General features: G+C 39.1%; 1 protein-coding gene and 1 long non-coding RNA gene across 3 annotated transcripts in view; one reads left to right on the top strand and one right to left on the bottom strand.

The window, feature by feature from the left end:
* Positions 1-19,618, top strand: part of LOC136256162 (uncharacterized) — a 66,731-nt gene that overhangs the window by 11,009 nt on the left and 36,104 nt on the right. The window contains exon 1 of one of the 2 annotated variants that reach the window (XM_066049103.1): positions 10,980-11,093. The exons of the other annotated variant lie outside the window; for it this stretch is intronic. Within the exon in view, the coding sequence (XP_065905175.1) occupies positions 11,090-11,093 (4 nt within the window). The 5' untranslated portion in view covers positions 10,980-11,089. Of the gene's footprint in view, positions 1-10,979; positions 11,094-19,618 lie in introns of those variants that run through there. 2 annotated transcript variants of the gene reach the window in all.
* Positions 11,927-13,238, bottom strand: LOC136256606 (uncharacterized). The gene is made up of 3 exons (XR_010701560.1): positions 13,089-13,238; positions 12,177-12,289; positions 11,927-12,120 (listed from the first exon to the last, which is right to left on the bottom strand). It is a non-coding gene; the product is annotated as an uncharacterized lncRNA (long non-coding RNA).

The following is a 19,618-nucleotide window of genomic DNA, read 5'->3' as shown; positions in this document are numbered from 1 at the left end:
ATTGTCAGTAGTAATTGTGACTAGTTGATCTAGTGTTTCCCACTGTTCTAGACTGTTTCTCAGATCATCTGCAAGGTTGACTGCAGTATGTGACTCAGTAATTTCTTGAACTTGTAAACAATAGTGCTTCAAATTCCATGAAGGATTCACAAAGTGAGCAGTGACTGAGATGTATGATCGATTATGACATCCAGACCATGCATCAGTTGTAACTGACAGATAATCAGCTTTGCGTAGACTATCTTTTACCTTAGATTTAGTCTGATCATACAGATTAGGTATTACCACCCTGGTAGAATGACTGGCAGAAGCTGGAGTGAACTTTGGATCAAGAGTTTTGAGTAACTGTAAGAAGGGTGTGCTGCTAACAACGCTCAGTGGTTGTAAATCTAAGCACACAATATTTGCTAATGCCTCTTCGCAAGCTTTGTATCTTGGATTGTTTTTGCGGTAAGGTTCCAACGAAGGATAAGTATCCGTAATCCTTGTTTGTGAGCGAGCTAACTTACCAGAGCACTGTGGCTGTTGAGAATGATCGTCACTGTTCGCATCACTGTTAACTTGTATCTCAGTATACTCAGTAGGGTGGTGCTGCTCTAAGTGCTTCGACAAATTAGTTGTGTTTTTTGAGTAACCAACTTTAGCATTGCAATTCATTACTTGGCAATAAACAACACTGTTTTCTTGAATCCTGCCGTTGTCATCTGCTTCAAAGGCGAAGTATTTCCATACTTTACTTTTTGCTCCAGGTAGCAGTATGAAGTGGCGACGACGAGTTGGTGCCTGGCTTGTTTCAGTAACAATTACAGTACAATCAGCATTTTCTGCATCCACATCTTCATCATTAGAGCTTGTCTTAGAGCTTCTCACAGACGTCGACATTTTATTTTCACACGTGATTTCGTTATATCACATGCCCGGTATCGATACTCTTGTATGTAGTATTGTATCATGATACATAAAAATTGTATCAATATATTGCTGTATCGATATGTATTGCAGACCCCTACCACTGGCCATTAGCAACTAAATTTCCATGCTCCGCTACATACCCACCATAACCTGTCGAATTTGCATCTGAGTATACAACCCTGAATGCTGAAGTTTTGGCCAAATTTGTTGCCCATTAAAGTTTGAAATTTCAGAGAGCCAGAATTCTATCTCTTGTAAGGCTTCATCTGTTAAATTTACTTGGTGACACCAACCAACTCTGCTGTTTAGGGTGGCATACAAGCTTTGAGTTATCAGTCTGGTAACTGAACCTAAGGCAAGGGACATTGAAGTGATTTTGCCAATTACACACTTGCCAATTGCTTTGCTGGGAGGAGTCTTTTTTGTTTGGCTTCAGACAGCTTAGCTTTAAGAGTGGAAATCTTTTCAGCTGGTACTGACAACTCATCAAGGGCCAAATCGATGTAAAACCCAAGTCATTCTATTTTACAGGATGGTTCCCATACACACTTCTCTACGTTAACAATAAGCCCAGCAAATTCTAGGTCCTATTTAACTTTTGCACTTTCGACTGTTGCCTTGGCTCTTCATTTTACTACCACAATTCCATCATCCAAGTAAATAACAGCGTTTAGGCCTCTGCCATGCCAGTACTTCACTAATGGTCTCATTAATTTGTAAATAGGTAACAGGCAGTGGCCAATCCAAAGGGAAGGACTTTAAAGACATAATATTTCTCTACGTCATGCAAATCCCAACGTAACCCCAGATATTTGCAGTGTTCGGGCCAAATATCAACGTGGTGGTACCCAGACTTGTGATCAAATTTATATAGGTACTCACCTTGTTCAAATATCAGTGCTGTTATTCATACTTAAAACTCTGGACATGCAAAAACTGATTCAGGTACCTTAGGTTAAGCACCAGGCATAGTTTAACTTCTGGATTACCCACAACTGACAATGGACTACACACCTCAGGCTTACTCTGTACCTTCATCACACAGCGGTTCAAAATCAAATTCTTTACTGCCTCATTTACAAACTCACAGTGTAACTGTGAAGAGGTGGGTATGTTGGGAATAAGGAGGGGGAGCAAACCATAACGGAAAGTGGTAACCATACTCTATACAGTCTAGAATGGGAGGAGGGGCATGCAGAACCTCTTGTCAAAACTGTATTTTTTTGTTTGAGCCATCCTTGGACATCTGAGATTTGGTTCAAGGTTGGAGGCACTTCAGCCTCCCAACTTCTTGCCATGTCGACTAACAGGCCACCAGGGGGGTATTTCAGAGGTATCCCAAACACCAACTATCCTTTGAGAATCATTTATACATTGTAAAGGCACACATGATTCAGCAGCACCACTATCAACACCTTGTACACACATGCTTAATCACTAGACTCAGATAACTCAGATATGACACCTGTGACTTCAGCACTGCTTACCACAGGCTGACCAAAAGGATACTGTTTTCCCTTAAGAGGGCAGCTTGCTGCTAGGTGCCCAAAAGCCCCACATGTAAAACAGGGCCCAGGACTTTTGGCCTGATCTGCCTCTGAGGTGTGAGGGACATCAATGGCTGAGGTGGTGTAGGTGATGTTCCTGCATGTTCTTGAACTGGGCCCAGCAGTATCCCACTGGGGATCCCAGAACGAATATGGGTAAGGCCACTGTCTCCAGCCTTCTCTTCCACCACTTCGCCATTGTTTGTTGGCCTCTTCAAATTCTTTGAATTCATGCTCAGCTTCCTTTTCTGAGTGGCGAAGCTGTTTCTCGTCATCCGCGAGGGGATCACTCTGATAATTGCGGACAGTACCCCAGCCGAATCTGGAGTGATCTACCACTTTAATGTGTTTCTGCCACGTTTTCAGAGCAGATGTACCTTCTTCTGACAACTCTGTTGCCCTTGACAGTGCGGCCTTCTCTCTGAGGTCAGAGGGCACCATCTTCTCCAACTCCTTCTTTGTAGACACGATGGATTCTTCAACCTCCTGGCTGAATTTAAACTGCATCTCATTTTCCTTCTTCTGGGGCTGGTAAGATGGTCCTGAGATTTTCTGCTATAGCTCCTGTGTTGTCCTTTCTTGTGCAAGTTGCGCAGACGTCACCTCTCACTTTACTTCAGCGATAGCTGAGGTTAGCTTCGCATCCATCTCTCTTGCTGGTTTTGACTGAGCTTCTCCGTAAGAAGGTCAATCTTTTCTTCCACCATCTTGGATTGTGATAAATAACGTAGCCAGCCTGTTCACACACATGGCCTAGAGAAAATTAATACACATCACACAGCATTATTTATACCATGCATCACGTGACACTACTACTATATTCATGTGGGAGCTTATTTTCTTGCCAATTCACTGCTTTCAAATGCTAGAAAATACACTTCGTATTGGTATGTCTAGCTTGTCAACATATTCCAGGCACTTTATATGTTAATGCTAGGCTCCAGCATGTCTTGCCCAGCTGGGTGGATGGCCCTGCCAGATGTATGCTATGCTGCAAACATAACCAACTAATCTGATACTACCCCTGGATTCTATACCTAACCTACGCTTATAGCCGGGTTAGGGACTACCTTGTGAGTGTCATACAAGAGGGATTCAATCAGCTAGTGCCCCCAGCTTGCAGGGTGTTACTCTCTTTGAACCCACTGATGTTTATGGAGTTCATCGTCATGGACCACCTAGCAATGTCCGATGTTATTTCTTCTTACCTGGGAAACAGCATTTTAGTGTATTTCACTGTGTAATTTGGTCAACTTTTCTGTAAACTTGTAATCTTTCACTTCCTTAGTTCACAAAGAACACAAAAAAGCTGTTTCCAATTTTTTAAATAAAAAAATCCAAGATGGCCGTCGTAAACAAGAAATTTCCCCATTGTAGAGGTAATAAAAATATCTACTTATAGCTAATCATAGTTGTTATACTGACAATATAGTTGTTATATAATAATCTACTCAAAAACAGCCAAGCTGTAAAAAAAGGTGCGGCCCCCAAAAAGGCCATGGTGAAAAAAGATGTGAAATCCAAGGTGGCGGCCAAGAAATGGCTGTGATGGTAGGTTAATGGTTACATTTTAATAACGACAATTCAGGTGAATTTGGTGCCAAGACCAAGCGGCACAAAATTCACCTGAATTGTCGTTATTAAAATGTAACCATTAACCTACCATCACAGCCATTTCTTGGCCGCCACCTTGGATTTCACATCTTTTTTCACCATGGCCTTTTTGGGGGCCGCACCTTTTTTTACAGCTTGGCTGTTTTTGAGTAGATATCACTTCTTTTTGTATTTGTATACTGCAAAGCCGGCCTATGGCTGGCTTTGGGGCTTTTTTAACCCATGTGTTTTTTTCTTTACCACAGGAAGAAGAAAAGAACTTAAAAGAAGATTTTTAATGCTTCAATTGTTTTTGATTTTATTAGTAATTATACAAATTATATACATATGTTTATTACATGCCCATTATTCCCCACAGGATATTTTTTTGCAGTTGATCTCTCTACTGGGTGACTTGAAATCTAGCTGAACTATATACAGGATGGTTTCTTTGTAGCTGAACTCTCTACAAGGTGACCTCTTCTAGCTGGTCTCTCTACAGGGTGATTTGTTTCTAGCTGAACTCTCTACAGGTGATTTGTTTGCAGCTAAACTCTCTTCATGGTGGTTTGTTTGTAGCAGAACTCTCTACGTGATGGTTTCTTTGTAGCTGAACTCTCCATAAGGTGACTTCGTCTAGCTGAACTCTCTACAGGGTGATTTTTTTGTAGCTGAACTCTCTACAGGGTGATTTGTTTGCAGCTGAACTCTCTACATGATGGTTCCTTTGTAGCTGAACTCTCTACAAGGTGACTTTGTCCAGCTGATCTCTCTACCGGGTGATTTGTGGGTGATTTGTTTCTAGCTGAACTCTCTGCAGGTGATTTGTTTGCAGCTGAACTCTCTACATGATGGTTCCTTTGTAGCTGAACTCTCTACAAGGTGACTTTGTCCAGCTGATCTCTCTACAGGGTGATTTGTTTCTAGCTGAACTCTCTGCAGGTGATTTGTTTGCAGCTAAACTCTCTACATGGTGGTTTCTTTGTAGCTGAAAAACTCCCTACATGATGGTTTCTTTGTAGCTGAACTCTCTACAAGGTAACTTCTTCTCTACAGGGTGATTTGTTGTAGTTGAATTCTCTACAAGGTGGTTTGTTTGAGGCTGAACTCTCTACATGGCGGTTTCTTTGTAGCTGAACTCTCTACAGAGTGATTTGTTTGCAGCTGAACTCTCTACATAATGGTTTCTTTGTAACTGAACACTCTACAAGGTGACTTCTTCTAGCTGATCTTTCTACAGGGTGAATTGTTGTAGCTGAACTATCTACAAGGTAACTTCTTCTAGCTGATCTCTCTCCAGGGTGATTTGTTTGTAACTGAACTCTCTGCATGATGGTTTCTTTGTAGCTGAACTCTCTACAAGGTGACTTCTTCTAGCTGATCCCTCTACAGGGGGATTTACTTGTAGCTGAACTCTCTACAAGTGATTTATTTGCAGCTGAACTCTTTATGTGGTGGTTTCTTTGTAGCTGAACTCTCTACAAGGTGACCTCTTCTAGCTGATCTCTCTACAGTGTGATTTGTTTCTAGCTGAACTCTCTACAGGTGATTTTTTGCAGCTAAACACTCTACATGGTGGTTTCTTTGTAGCTGAACTCTGTACATGATGGTTTCTTTGTAGCTGAACTCTTTACAAGGTGACTTCTTCTAGCTGAACTCTCTATGGGGTAATTTCTTTGTAGCTGAACTCTCTATATGATGGTTTCTTTGTAACTGAACTCTCTACAAGGTAACTTCTTCTAGCTGATCTTTCTACTGGGTGATTTGTTTGCAGCTGAAATCTCTACATGGTGGTTTCTTTGTTGCTGAACTCTCTACAAGGTGAATTCTTCTACCTGATCTCTCTACAGGGTAATTTGTTTGTAACTGAACTCTGTACAAGTGCGTTTTTGTGGGTGATCTCACTGCAGGTTGATTTGTTTGCAGCTGAACTCACTAAACGGTGATTTTGCTTGTAGCTGAACTCCTTGCATTGTGTCTAGTTTCTAGCTGATCTCTCTACAGGGTGATTTGTTTGTAGCTGATCTCTCTACAAGTTGATTTGTGTGTAGCTGATCTCTCTGCAGGTTGATTAATTTGTAGCCGATCTCTCTGCAGGTTGATTTATTTGTAGCTGATCTCTCTGCAGGTTGATTTGTTTTAGCTGAACTCTCTACAGGGTGATTTACTTGTAGCTGAACCCCTTACATTGTGTCTAGTTTCTAGCTGATCTCTCTACAGGGTGATTTGTGTGTGGCTGATCTTTCTACAGGTTGATTTGTCTCTCTACAAGGTAATTTGTTTGTAGCTGAACTCTGTACAAGGTGCTTTTTTGTAGGTGATCTCACTGCAGGTTGATTGTTTTGTAGCTGAACTCACTAAAGGGTGATTTGCTTGTAGCTGAACTCCTTACATTGTGTCTAGTTTCTAGCTGATCTCTCTACAGGGTGATTTGTTTGTAGCTAATCTCTCTACAAGTTGATTTGAGTGTAGCTGATCTCTCTGCAGGTTGATTAATTTGTAGCCGATCTCTCTACAAGGTAATTTGTTTGTAGCTGAACTCTCTATAAGGTGATTCGTTTGCAGCTGAACTCTCTACATGGTGGTTTCTTTGTTGCTGAACTCTCTACAGGGTGTTTTGCTTGTAGCTGAACTCTCTACAGGGTGATTTGTTTCTAGCTGATCTCTCTACAGGGTGATTTTTGTAGCTGACCTCTCTTCAGGGTGATTTTTTTCTAGCTGATTGCTCTACAGGTTGATTTGTTTGTAGATGAACTCTCTACAGGGTAATTTGCTTGTAGCTGAACTCCTTACTTTGTGTCTAGTTTGTAGCTGATCTCTCTACAGGGTGATTTGTTTGTAGCTGATCTCTATACAAGTTGATTTGTGTGTAGCTGATCTCTCTGCAGGGTGATTTGTTTGTAGTCGATCTCTCTACAAGGTAATTTGTTTGTAGCTGAGCTATCTATATGGTGATTTGTATGTAGCTGATCTCTCTGTAGATTGATTTGTTTTAGCTGAACTCTCTACAGGGTGATTTGTTTCTAGCTTATCTCTCTACAGGTTGATTTGTGTGTAACTGATCTCTCTACAAGCTGATTTGTTTGTAGCTGATCACTCTGCAGGTTGATTTGTTTCTAGATGATCTCTCTACAGGTTGATTTGTTTGTAGCTGAGCTCTCTGCAAAGTGTTTTGTTTGTAGTTGATCTCTCTACAAGGTGATTTTTTGTAACTGACCTCTCTTCAGGGTGATTTGTTTCTAGCTGATATCTCTACAGGGTGATTTTTTGTAGCTGACCTCTCTTCAGGGTGATTTGTTTCTAGCTGATCGCTCTACAGGTTGGTTTGTTTGTAGCTGAACTCTCTACAGGGTGATTTGCTTGTAGCTGAACTCCTTACATTGTGTCTAGTTTGTAGCTGATCTCTCTACATGGTGATTTGTTTGTAGCTGATCTCTATACAAGTTGAATTGTGTGTAGCTGATCTCTCTGCAGGTTGATTTGTTTGTAGCCGATCTCTCTACAAGGTAATTTGTTTGTAGCTGAACTATCTAAAAGGTGATTTGTTTGTAGCTGATCTCTCTGCAGGTTGATTTGTTTTAGCTGAACTCTCTACAGGGTGATTTATTTGTAGCTGAACTCCTTACATTGAGTGTAGTTTGTAGCTGATGTCTCTACAGGGTGATTTTTTGTAGCTGAACTCTCTACAGGGTGATTTGTTTCTAGCTTATCTCTCTACAGGTAGATTTGTTCATTGCTGATCGCTCTAAAGGTTGATTTGTTGCAGCTGAACACCCTGCAAAGTGTTTTGTTTGTAGCTGATCACTCTAAAGGGTAATTTGTTTGTAGCTGAACTCTCTCCACAGTGACTTGTGTGTAGCTGAATTCTGTGTAACTGAATTCTCTAGAGAGTGACTTAATTGTAGCTGAATTCTCTACACAGTGCATGACTTGTTTATAGCTGAACTTTCTTCAGTGTGACTTGTAATGTTCTGAATCTCTATAGTGATATATTTGCATAACTCTCCACATGGTGACTGTCTTCTTGCTGAACTGTCTATAAGATTAACTGTTTGCAGCTGAACTCCCTACAGAATAACTTGTGATGTAATAAAATTCTATAATGGAATAAATAAATTAGCCGAATGCTCTATTAGGGTGACTGTTCTATTAGAGTATCTCGATCTCGCATTTGCTACACGGAGTTGGCTTTCGAATCATAACTCAGTAGTTTGTAATCCGATTCTTCTGTACTACTGCAAGGACTTTCTATGAAGATTATTCCAGCTATACACCGATTTTCAGCTCATTGCTCTAAGCGGTTTGCCTAGTAGGCGTGAAAACTAATACTTTTTTATTCATAAAAATCGATCGCGTAATTGTGACACAGGTTGGGTTTTGTGTCATATCTCCGTGGTCTTTATCTCGATTCCTTTCAAACCACCAAAAGGCACTCCTACGATGGTTACTCCATCTACATAGCAATTTTCAGCTCATTCCATGAAGCGGTTTACCCTGTAGGCGTGACAACAAATCGATCTTGTTTTACGCGAATAATCGGTCATAACTCCTGAACCATTCATCGGATTTGTACCAAATTTGATGCTAGGATTCGCCTTTGGACTCCCTTTCTGTGTGCCAAATTTCAAGGCGATCGGAGTACGCGTTTGCTTGTTATAGCAATTTTTGCAAGTGTGCGAAAAGACGAAGAAGAAGAAAAAAAAACGAAGAAAAAAAAACGAAACTTTGGCAGCTTGTATCTCGGAAATGGCTGGAGCGATTTCCTTCAAATTTGGAATGTAGACTCCCTTGGCTGGCGGGCAACTGTGTAGCAAATTTGGTTCCAATCAGATAAGTGATCACTGAGATACAAATGTGTGAAAATGACGTTTTCGTTCTTCCTGTCAATATACTCACGGGTGTGGCGCGCCAGCTTCTTGGGCCGCACGACACACTACCGTGTGTCTTGATATAGATGTTATAAATATAGTTATAGATGTTAATATAATTATATACATTAATGATAATAGTAATAATTCGTCATCTAAGTCTTCATTTTCAAAGTCATCATTTTCAAAGTCATCACTTGGACTCTGACTAATTGCAACATTGTTGCATGTGTCCTCAGCTCTTTCACACTTGCAGAGCTCTGTACATGCCAGATTATGTGCCTTACAAGAGTACAGTCCACTGCATTTGCTGGCGACACATGAACACTTCACAAGTTCTACCACAGCCTCTGATGCTGTTGGAACTTTTGAGACTACTGGGACATAGTGACCATCCTCCAGTTATCACCATCCCAGAGTAACCGGATCCAGTATATTTGGTATAGCTACTAAGTCCTGCAACCACACACTGGCTTACAAGTAGGTGTGCATGCAATATATGCATGCTCAGTAATACATCCGTAAGTTGGAAGTAGCTTCTCCGTACCTTAGTAACCCTTCAGCTTCTTGAACATGTGCCACCTCAGTGCCTTGGCTGATGTAAACCCAGAGTTGAACAGTTGACACAAAAACTTTTTGCACCCAGACACCACCACTGGGGATGGATACACTCCAGCACTAAGCCCAGCAAGAGCACAGATAACATCTCCATCTGCTTTCATGAAAACTTTGAAGCATGATGACTTCCCCTTTCCTTTGATGTGACCAGTGGTATCACTACCAGTGAGTGCATGAAATCCTGGCAGTGCCGCTGCTCTTTCTACACCTAGAGCAACATAGATGGGCTTGAGTTTGATTTGTTGTCGTTGATCTCCAGTACCCATGATGATAACACTGTTCAGCTTGAGATTTGGAACTCTCCGCAGAGAAAGCACTAGTACATCAGTATCACAAGGATATATGTGAACAGTATTGTCATGATGACTCACTACCACTGCATACAAGATCAACAGTGTACCTGCTTCCTCTTGTGTACTCAGAATGTTCACCATGTTTGGCTGGGAAGAAAAGACACCTTTATGTGTATGTGTGGTGATTGGGACTTTGCACAATTGAACAGCTTTTTGTGCAAGATATAATAAAAGATTGGCTTTTGTTTCCTTGGTGCTCAGAAATGACTTGAAGTCTTTAATGTGTGTGGTATCATCTACTTTATATCCCTTGTCTTGTTTTGCCTGCCATGCGACGCTCTCTGGTTCTCTCTTTCAGTGAATTGTTGATGCTGTACAGTAGCAGACAAAAAAAAGTTCCCGTTCCACTGGTGTTTAATGTTTTGTACAACACCTCCCGTTGGTGTAGCGTTTCCGTCTTGGCTGGCATTTTGCAAGCATTTCTGTTTTGGATAACGTTTGGCAAGCGCATTATAATAGCTAGCTAGTTCATGTATCTGTGCATTCCTACTGTATGTGTGATTAACTAATAGAGTCTTCGAGAGCACCTCCAGTGGGACTAGCCTCCCAGAAAAGGTTCCTAGCTATACCGAAGACAAGGCTACCAAAGATGTGATGTCAAGCTGGAGTGAAAGCCAACATGCATACAGTGTACAAGCATAACATGATACACTATGAAATGTTTTGTATAGCATGTTTTTAACTTTCCAGGGTGTCTATATGAGCGATTTACACCAAGTGACTTGGCACTGTCAGGCGCTGCTTAAGTTTGGACCCCAAGTACTACTTACTAGACTATCCACAAAGTTGTATGAGATACAGAATGTGTAAAGCTAACCTGGAAAAGCCCAAGAACGAGCTGCTCAGACCAGCTCGGTCCAAGTCCTGATTCAGGCAGCTGAATGGGGGTTTAAATGGTAAGTAGACTACTACAATTTACTGAAATCAGTGGATAACCATAGTATCAAGAGATTTTGTCTCACCGGTTTTATGAAGTGTGTACTGATATGAGCTGAGCTATGTACAAGAAACTATTCTGAGATACTAGACTTATAATAGGTGATACAAAATAATATTATTCCTACATAACATAAAGGCTTTGATCTCTGCTATTATCGTCTTCATCAATGTCAGTAGCTAGCCAGTTGGCTCTAGCACTGCTCTGCTGCTGGCACAGTAAGTTGTGGTTATCTAGCTGGATAAAAAGAAATGGACACACATGGGTAAGAAACAAGTGTACTGTGCAGGCTGCACCGTGCACCTGTAATAAGGTATAGGCTATAACTAGCTAATTAATAACAATAATTATAATAATCTTCACTACTGCATAAATCAACATTGTACTACTGTAGTGTAACAAAGGATATAATTCTTTTTGCTAGTGTTGTGCTTTGTTTTTTGCTTGGCGTTCTTTAAGTATTTTTATTTTTGCTTGGCGTTCTTTAAGTGTTTTTATTTTTGCTTGGCGTTCTTTAAGCATTTTTGTTTTTGCTTGGCGTTCTTTAAGCATTTTTGTTTTTGCTTGGCGTTCTTCAAGCATTTTCCCAAGCGTTGTGCTTGCATTCTTAAAGTGTTGTGTTTTGTGAAACACTGCGCAAATGGAAACACAACGGGTACTTTTTTTTGTCTGCTACTGTAGTTGTCAAATACTACACATGCATCAATGTAAGCAACTGATTTACTGTCAATGCTACGAACAAAGCAGTCCAACAGATCTTTACAGGTTTTGATTTGGCGTCATCTCCTGTACAACAGCCATGCCATTTATAATAATACTGGTCAGGCTGCGTTGGCTGGTTAACTCCTCTCCAGTTTGAGAGGCGGCAGCCATATGCTCAAGTTCGTGAGTGAGGATCCCATACTAAAATTTCGGGACTGTTTACATGCCTGTTACAAACACATGTAACATGTATGTTACATACATATTTCATAACTATAACATGTTACTAACCTATATGACTGGGGATCAATGCAGTGTTAACATATGTGTTACACCCTTGTAGAATGGGTACTATATTAACACCCAATCAATTGTTTCACGAATATTACGTATAAATTACATATGTGTCTAGAATCTGTCTATTATATTTTTTGAAACTTGACAGTCAGTTGTGCAAAAACATTTATGCAAACAATAATTTAAATCAAGTTATATGTTCTTTTCTTAAATCGGCATATTTGTTCAATGAAAGCAATGGTAGAACAGCTAACTTCTGTGGTGTACATTTTCTTTAGGCAAACTCGATCAACCTATAAAACGTATGTAATATTTACTAAAATCAAAAAGCTGAATACACTCAACTCACTTAAACGTAGGTTAAGTTAGAGAGTTGTGACTTGAATCTTCAGTCTTTAGCTGACACCTTGTGGAGTATTGCCACAGTTATCTTTTATAAGTCCAGTTTTGTGTATCATATGCCTGTATAGAATAAAGGATAATCACATGAACCAGAGCGGTAGTGCTTATGCATACTGATACCCAGTTTCCGGCTTCCTAAAACTGTCATATATAATACTATAATATGTACTTAACTTGAGTTTGTTATTGGAATGCACTTACGCAACTTGACATAGAAAACATTCGTGTGACGATGTGAATGGTCAACTAGTTGTGGACAAAATAGCATGTCTTGACAGAGGGCTTTCTTTCACTAAGTTTTGTTATACCTTATACAGTCAGCATATATTTAGGAAATGCACCTATTGATTAGTAATCACAGTGGTAGTTAGTAAACCAGGTATGTATATAGCCAAGACGTTATAAATTTCTGATATTGAAGCAAGTTATGCGTACTTTCTATGAAACAAACCATATTGATTCTATATTACACTAAGGGCCCACAAGGGGGTTTCTTTTTACTTGTGCCAACATACTAGAGTGCAGTAGAGTGGCAATATATAAGTACTGAGTGAGTGCTAAATGGAATAATGCAGAAAATTTATATTTCTTTGTCAAAGTCACTTCCACTATACTTTAATACAAATTATCTATGAAATTTTATACAGGGTGATTACACTGATGTAGATGGCCTAATGACAACACAGTAGAAGCTAAGGTTTGAAATAAATGGTTAAAAACTATGATAGCCTTTATTGAAGTTTAAAACATTTAGCCATAATTTGATAGATTTTTTTTTGCGGTTGTCCTATTTAATGCCCACCACTTACAGGAGCACTGTCACTATATTCATCAAACTATTTAGGTAGATACAACTCACCTGTTTGTATGTACTAAACTTTCTTCCTTGGTGTCCCTATTGTGCTGCTTTTCCATTGTTAAAGTCTGCTATATACAATGTCAATACTTCGTACTTTGAAATATTCAAAACTTTCTGATGCAACAAAGGAAACCACTGATATGCATGCAATTCAATTATGTGTTTCATTAGTGTGCATGTGGTTTACCATAACTATCCAAATGTCTCTTAGACCAATCACTGCTTTTAAATATGATATTATATATATACGTACGTAGTTTGAACTAAAACATCATTCAGGCAAGTAGCTAGCTCAGGCCTGTAGGGAAGAGGGGTTCTGAAGAACCCCCCTTTTCAGTAAAAAGTCCACCATTTCAGTAAAAAAGGCCAGTTTTAGTAGAAAGGTCCATAATTTTAGCATAAAAGTCCAAAATTTTATCATTTTTAGTGACTGAAAGTCTGAAATGTCACTAAATTTACCCTTTTTGGTATGTATTTTCAAAATTTTTCCTATGGAGGACCATAACCTCAGATACTTCTTTAGCTCACTGTGATGTAAACCACACAAAAGGTCCACCTTTTTGTCTAAAGAACCTACCCAGGTAAAAGTCTGGCTATGGCCCTGTAGCTACATGCAGTTGCTCACATATACGTATACTGTAACTGGATTTTCATCTGGACACTAAGTAACTTTTTACAGTTAATTATTTTAGCAAAGAGGACATCCAGGAGGGCCACTTTTAATAATGGCAGGCATGCTCCAGAAGCAGCAGCATTCTTTCCTGCATTAGAAGATTTGTTGTGTTCATATGATGCAAGCCTGACAAGGCTAGGGTGAGGAGATAGCCTTATCTCCGCACCTTATACAGTCTCCAGATTTTACAAACCAATCCAAGCATCAGGCAAATTCTCTACAGCGAGTAGCTACAGTGCACTACGATACTTTTTATTAGTTTTAAGCCTCAGGTGAACTGCTGCTGTTACACATTAGATACTATCACTGCATGGGGACTGCTTCCTCAATTTAAAAACTGTGCGCTGTGAGCAAAGGTTCAGTAAGATAGGATCAATCCATGTGTACATAGACATGTCTAAGAGATGGGTACAGAAGGCCTTAAAGTTGGCTTAGGATAAAGGGGAACAATTATGGATGGGCTTTAAGCAAACTGTCATTCTGAAGGTCGTGTGAATATATACTGACATTGATTTTTAAGAGAACATGAACAAATGAGAATGACGTCACAGTAGATACCACTTAAGTGTAAATAAATTACCCTGAACCTTTATCACTTTCACAGGTATGTGGATTCCATACACACCAGCTACTAAATGAATATTACACTTCAATAAATATTTTGATTTGTGCTGGGAAACTGCAGAGTCATGCTTGATGATAGCCAAATGATGCACAATTATTACTTTTGGTGCTTCTATCTCTGCATGTAGCAATACAGCAATTACACTGAAATGAGTATGTAAATTGAGTCATTTGATGCCTTTGCTGAAGACATGTGAACATACACTCTGTACAGTACACTCAGTGTTGATTCTCATAGCAGCATCATCATCAGAATGAACAATACCGTATGGTGGCATTAGAGACTGCTCTATTGATGTATCTTTATAAAGTTGTGCCCAATGGCATCAGTTTTAGTGCAACTATCATACAGCTTAGTATTTCTAATTATTCGTGTTTTTATGCTGTATTTGTGTGTTCCCATCTGGTTTGTACCTTATTGTAAACATGATACCTCAGGGTGGAAGGTTTATAAATACAGATGATACAGTAGCTTTAAAAGTTGACAGAGAGAATTCCGCCTAAATATTGTGTATACACAGAGTAAATATAATTGCATGAAGATATAAAATGCTTAACCTAGTTTTCACCCAGCAAAATAGTAATAAACTCAAATGTGTAATCAGTGGTTGAAAATTGTACATGTGCATGGCTGATTCAACAGTTAATGGCTACACACACACACACAATCTACACACATATTTTTTATATACCTGTGCAATACAACAATATATTCACAAGTTATTTTCATGCAATAAAACAATCTATTCACAAGTTGCTGTAGCAATAACTAGCAAAGCACAATCTTTGTACAAGTTAATCACAATCTCACATGTATAGCACATGTATGTTTCAAGTTTGTAACAATCGCATGACAAGTAGAAATTTCTGTATGGGATAGACTTGTTGTTACTGGGTAGTAGAAAACCATCTGGCTTCATCAGTGTGGATTAGAACTAGCAAGCTCATGCTTTCCTACGATGTCTTCCAGATCAAATTCTCTTGAAGATTTTGCAATGAGGAGCAAGCAAACAAACAGGGGAGTTTGTTGCTTTCAAGCAGACTACTTCTGATTCTGCCTTGAGATTGACAGTTTTGCATCCATCCTTGCAGGTCAGATACTTCAGTTTTGACATTTTGTCCCACATGTTCTTCTAACCATTGACTCTTTCCTTTACGTGTGTGACAAATGCTTCGTTCCCATATGTTTCTACATCCAGTATGTCATGCTGTACTGATGCAGGCATTATCCTGAAGGTTGACCAGTCTGAAATATCTTCATTCTCCAATATAATGAAGGGGTTTGATTTTGCCACCACAATCTTCAGTTACCTTGGCTTACTGCTTGCTCTTGTCGTGTGGTTTTAGTTGAAGAATGCTGATGGTGCTTCTTTGCTCTGGTTTTCATAATGTTCAGCATCTCTCCAGCGTGTTACATAGTTACTATACTGCTTACATGTGTCTGAATATGAAAAAAATATATTTTATCGATTTTCATCTTGGTGGCTGCCATCTTGGATTTTTGTGGTTAGTGGGGTTTGAAAAAAATAGAAACAGCTGATTTCTAGTCCTATGTGATCTTAAGAAGTTACAAGTACGCAGAAAAATTTCCAACTAGAGTAAGGACCATAGCACATTGATAAAAAGTACTGGAGTAGTGCATGATATTAAATCACAGTGAAACATTAAGAAGTGTTATATCCCTACTGTGCATTTCCATTATGGTATCTTGCAAAAAAACTTCAAAAACAAGTATATAAGAAAAAATTAGGAATTTTAAATTAGGGTAGGGACAGTGGTGTATAGTGCTGCAATAAAATGTACTGAAACAAACTGGATCGGAGTAGTATGTAATGTCCCAATACTGTAAAACAACAATAAGTGAATATCCCTACTGTGCTACATTTTTTTTTATACTTGTTAGAGTTGTGAAACCGGATAGAATATAGCATCAAGAGTTAATAATAAGAGAGGAGAGTATCTAACGCTGTATAGTCCTGTAATAGATGATTGCGCAGAAGTTAAACAGCTTCCTTTCCGTGTAATGTATAGGCTTCTAGTATTTGTTCGTTTCCTTACCGCAATTAGGTTGGCCGCACCGTGATGAATCCTGGAGAATATTTGAAGACTGAACTAAAGACTGAGCTGGTATGTACAGGGAACAGTGCTTCTTCAATTGAAGAATGCTCAAAGGTAGGGTAACATGGCAACGCAGTGAAAATTCGAAGCGATACTCTGCCTTTGGTTTAGTGTTTATTGGTTTCTCAGACGCTCTCCCCCAGAGTTATCTTCGAGGTTAACAGCCACACTTCTTTACGCAACAAAGCAATGCTCTTCGTGGTAAACTTGAACATGGAGTTGAATACATGCCCTTGTGTCTGGGATAGCCTTTGTGGTTAAATGCGAAAATATACTAGCCAGTCTGTACGTTATGCGGAAAAGAAGCCGTTTAACTTCTGCGCAATCATCTATTACAGGACTATACGGTGTTAGACACACTCCTCTCTTATTATTAACTCTTGATAGCATGTATGCTACGTGCACCTTAAAATTTGTAGTACAGTTTGTCAGATTGTCCTTATACTGGCCAAAGTAATAGGCTCCAAGTGATTATACCTAAAGCTGATCTAATACAAGTGAGATATCACTGTTAAACACAAGTATGGTATCCAAAAGGTACAATTTTGGGTGAATAATATGTTACAGATCAGTAATTGGGTATGCAAACAAAACTGATTACTGGCCGGTTAATCAGTATACCTGGTAAGGTTTCACAGCACTATTCTGCATACTAGATAAATTAAAATATTGAAAATTTCCTAAGGGAAATTATGAGACAAGTCAAGATAGGGATTGGTGGTTTACATTACCATTCCAGCGACCCCTTCTTGTTTCATGGCATTTACAGTGATCCCTATTCTCCCTAAAGAAATTTTCAGTTTTTCATTCATAGTCAGGGTTGTAAGTAAGCCTTTTGTGCACTTTTGGATAAAAGCATAAAACTTGTTTGTGTGTATGACAAAGATTATTTTTCAATAGGGAGTTGACCTTTGGTGACCTTTACAGGAAATTTTATGTTCAAAAACTGTTAGTTTTGTCTCTATTTCATGTTTATATGATCCAATATCTACAAACTTAGTGTCAAATTCAAGTTCTTAATAAGTTGGTTTTTACAGAAATTCCATAGGTTACAGTGATTGAAATGGTAAAGCTTGCCTCTATTTTCTCCCACCCATGCACAAGCTTGAAATGTGTACAGAAAAAGATTTACTTTTTAATACTTATGCTGTATGAAAATTTGCTGTGCTAAATAGGCATTGGTACTTTAGGGATAGGTCAATGAACTACCCCCAGGTTTTTACTCTTCGTGGTGGGTTTATATGCGAGACCCAATTTGTGTGAATTTTACTATTGAAACTTTATTGATTCACAAAATTTTACTGTTTTCATATGAATGCATTTTGACTATGCCTTTTGAATTCTAATCAAGATGGTGGTGTGTCGTGCGTCCCAAGAAGCTGGCACTCCACACATGAGTATATTGCCAGGTATAAAGAAAACACAATTTCACACCTATGTGGTTCTGTGATCCCTTATCCAATTGAAACCAAATTTGCTACAAAAGTGCCAGCCAGGTAGGGGAGTCCACATACCAAATTTAAAGAAACTCGCTCCAGATATTTCCGAGATACGAGTGGTCAAAATATTGTTTTAATTTCTCCATTTTTTTTCTACTTCGTTTTTTCACATGCTTTGTAAAATCTGCTATAAAACACTAGTACATGCTCCAATCGGGCTGAAATTTGGAACACTTAAAGGGCTCATTAAAGTGGATTGCAGTACCAAGTTTGGTAGGAATCCAATGAACATTCACAGAGTTATGACCAATTATTCGTGTAAAATAAGACTGAACTTCTGTCACGCCCACAGGGTAAAATCCTTGGAGGAATGAGCTGAAAATTGCTGTGTTGATGGAGTAGCCATCATAAGAGTGCCTTTTTTGTTGTTTGAAATAAAGGCCATCAAGATATAACACAAAACCCAACCTGTGTCACAAGTATGTGAGTGAGTTTTATGAATAAATAAACTATTAGTTTTCACGCCTACCAGGCAAACTGCTTAGAGCAGTGAGCTGAAAATCCGTATGTAGCTGGAATAGTCAACATAGAATGTCCTTGCAGTAGTACAGAAGAATCGGAATACAAACCACTTAGTTATGATTCGAAAGCTGACTACGTGTAGCAAAAGCGAGATTTAGATACTCTAATAGAACAATCACAGCACAAAGCATTCAGCTGCCAGTATACTCTAATAGAACAGTCACCATGCAGCTACAATGAAATCGCTTTAGCGATTCAGTCACCCTGTGGGAAGATCTGCTCGAAACCAATTCACCTTGTAGAGAGTCCACCGCAAACAAATCACCTTGTACAGAATTCAGCTACAAGCAATTAAGTCACTCTGTAGAGAGCTCAGATAGAAACAAGCCACCCTGTACAGAGATCAGCTACAAACAAGTCACCCTGTAAAGAGTTCAGCTACAAGCAAATCCTGCTGGTGATATCAACTAGACACACTTACATGTACCCTGTAGAAAGATCAGATACAAACAAATTACCCTGCAGAGAGCTTAGCTACAAACAAATCACCTGTAGAGAGTTCAGCTACTAATAAGCCACCCTGTAGAAGAGAGTTCAGCTACAGACTGGAGAGACAGCTAGAAACAAGTTTCCCTGTAGAGTGTTTAACTACAAGCGAATCACCATGTGAAAAGATCAGCTAGAAACAAGTCACCCTGTAGAGAGATCAGCTAGAAATAATTTAGCCTGTGGAGAATTTAGAACACTTATAACAGGGACACAAGTAATGGAGGCTGCAATTGTTGTTGATAAAATGATTCCAAAAATAAATTTTTAATTGCCTTTTGATTTGCTGGATAGGGAGAGAGGTATTAATCACTGGGAGAAAATGTGGTAGGGTTTGATTAAGAATGATTTGCGACAGCAAATCATACAAAATTATAGTTATAAGCCTAGGAAATTTACAACTGGCTTACATGTGCAAGACTCAATAATTATACAACTATGTATATAAAAAGATAATCATTACATCTTAAGGGTGCTCGTTACTATTTGAAGCCATACAGCATGCAATTTTACTTTTACTCACACAATGTGTAAATTGAATCCATATGCTAGTTGGAAGTGCTTCCCTTTTTTTTTCAACACTAACCAAACAGAATTCTGCTAGCCTA

This window comes from Dysidea avara, chromosome 5, assembly GCF_963678975.1.
Source record: "Dysidea avara chromosome 5, odDysAvar1.4, whole genome shotgun sequence".
NCBI classification, from domain to species: domain Eukaryota; kingdom Metazoa; phylum Porifera; class Demospongiae; order Dictyoceratida; family Dysideidae; genus Dysidea; species Dysidea avara.
Note: the sequence above shows the minus strand (reverse complement) of the source record. Positions and strands in the feature narration are given on the sequence as shown.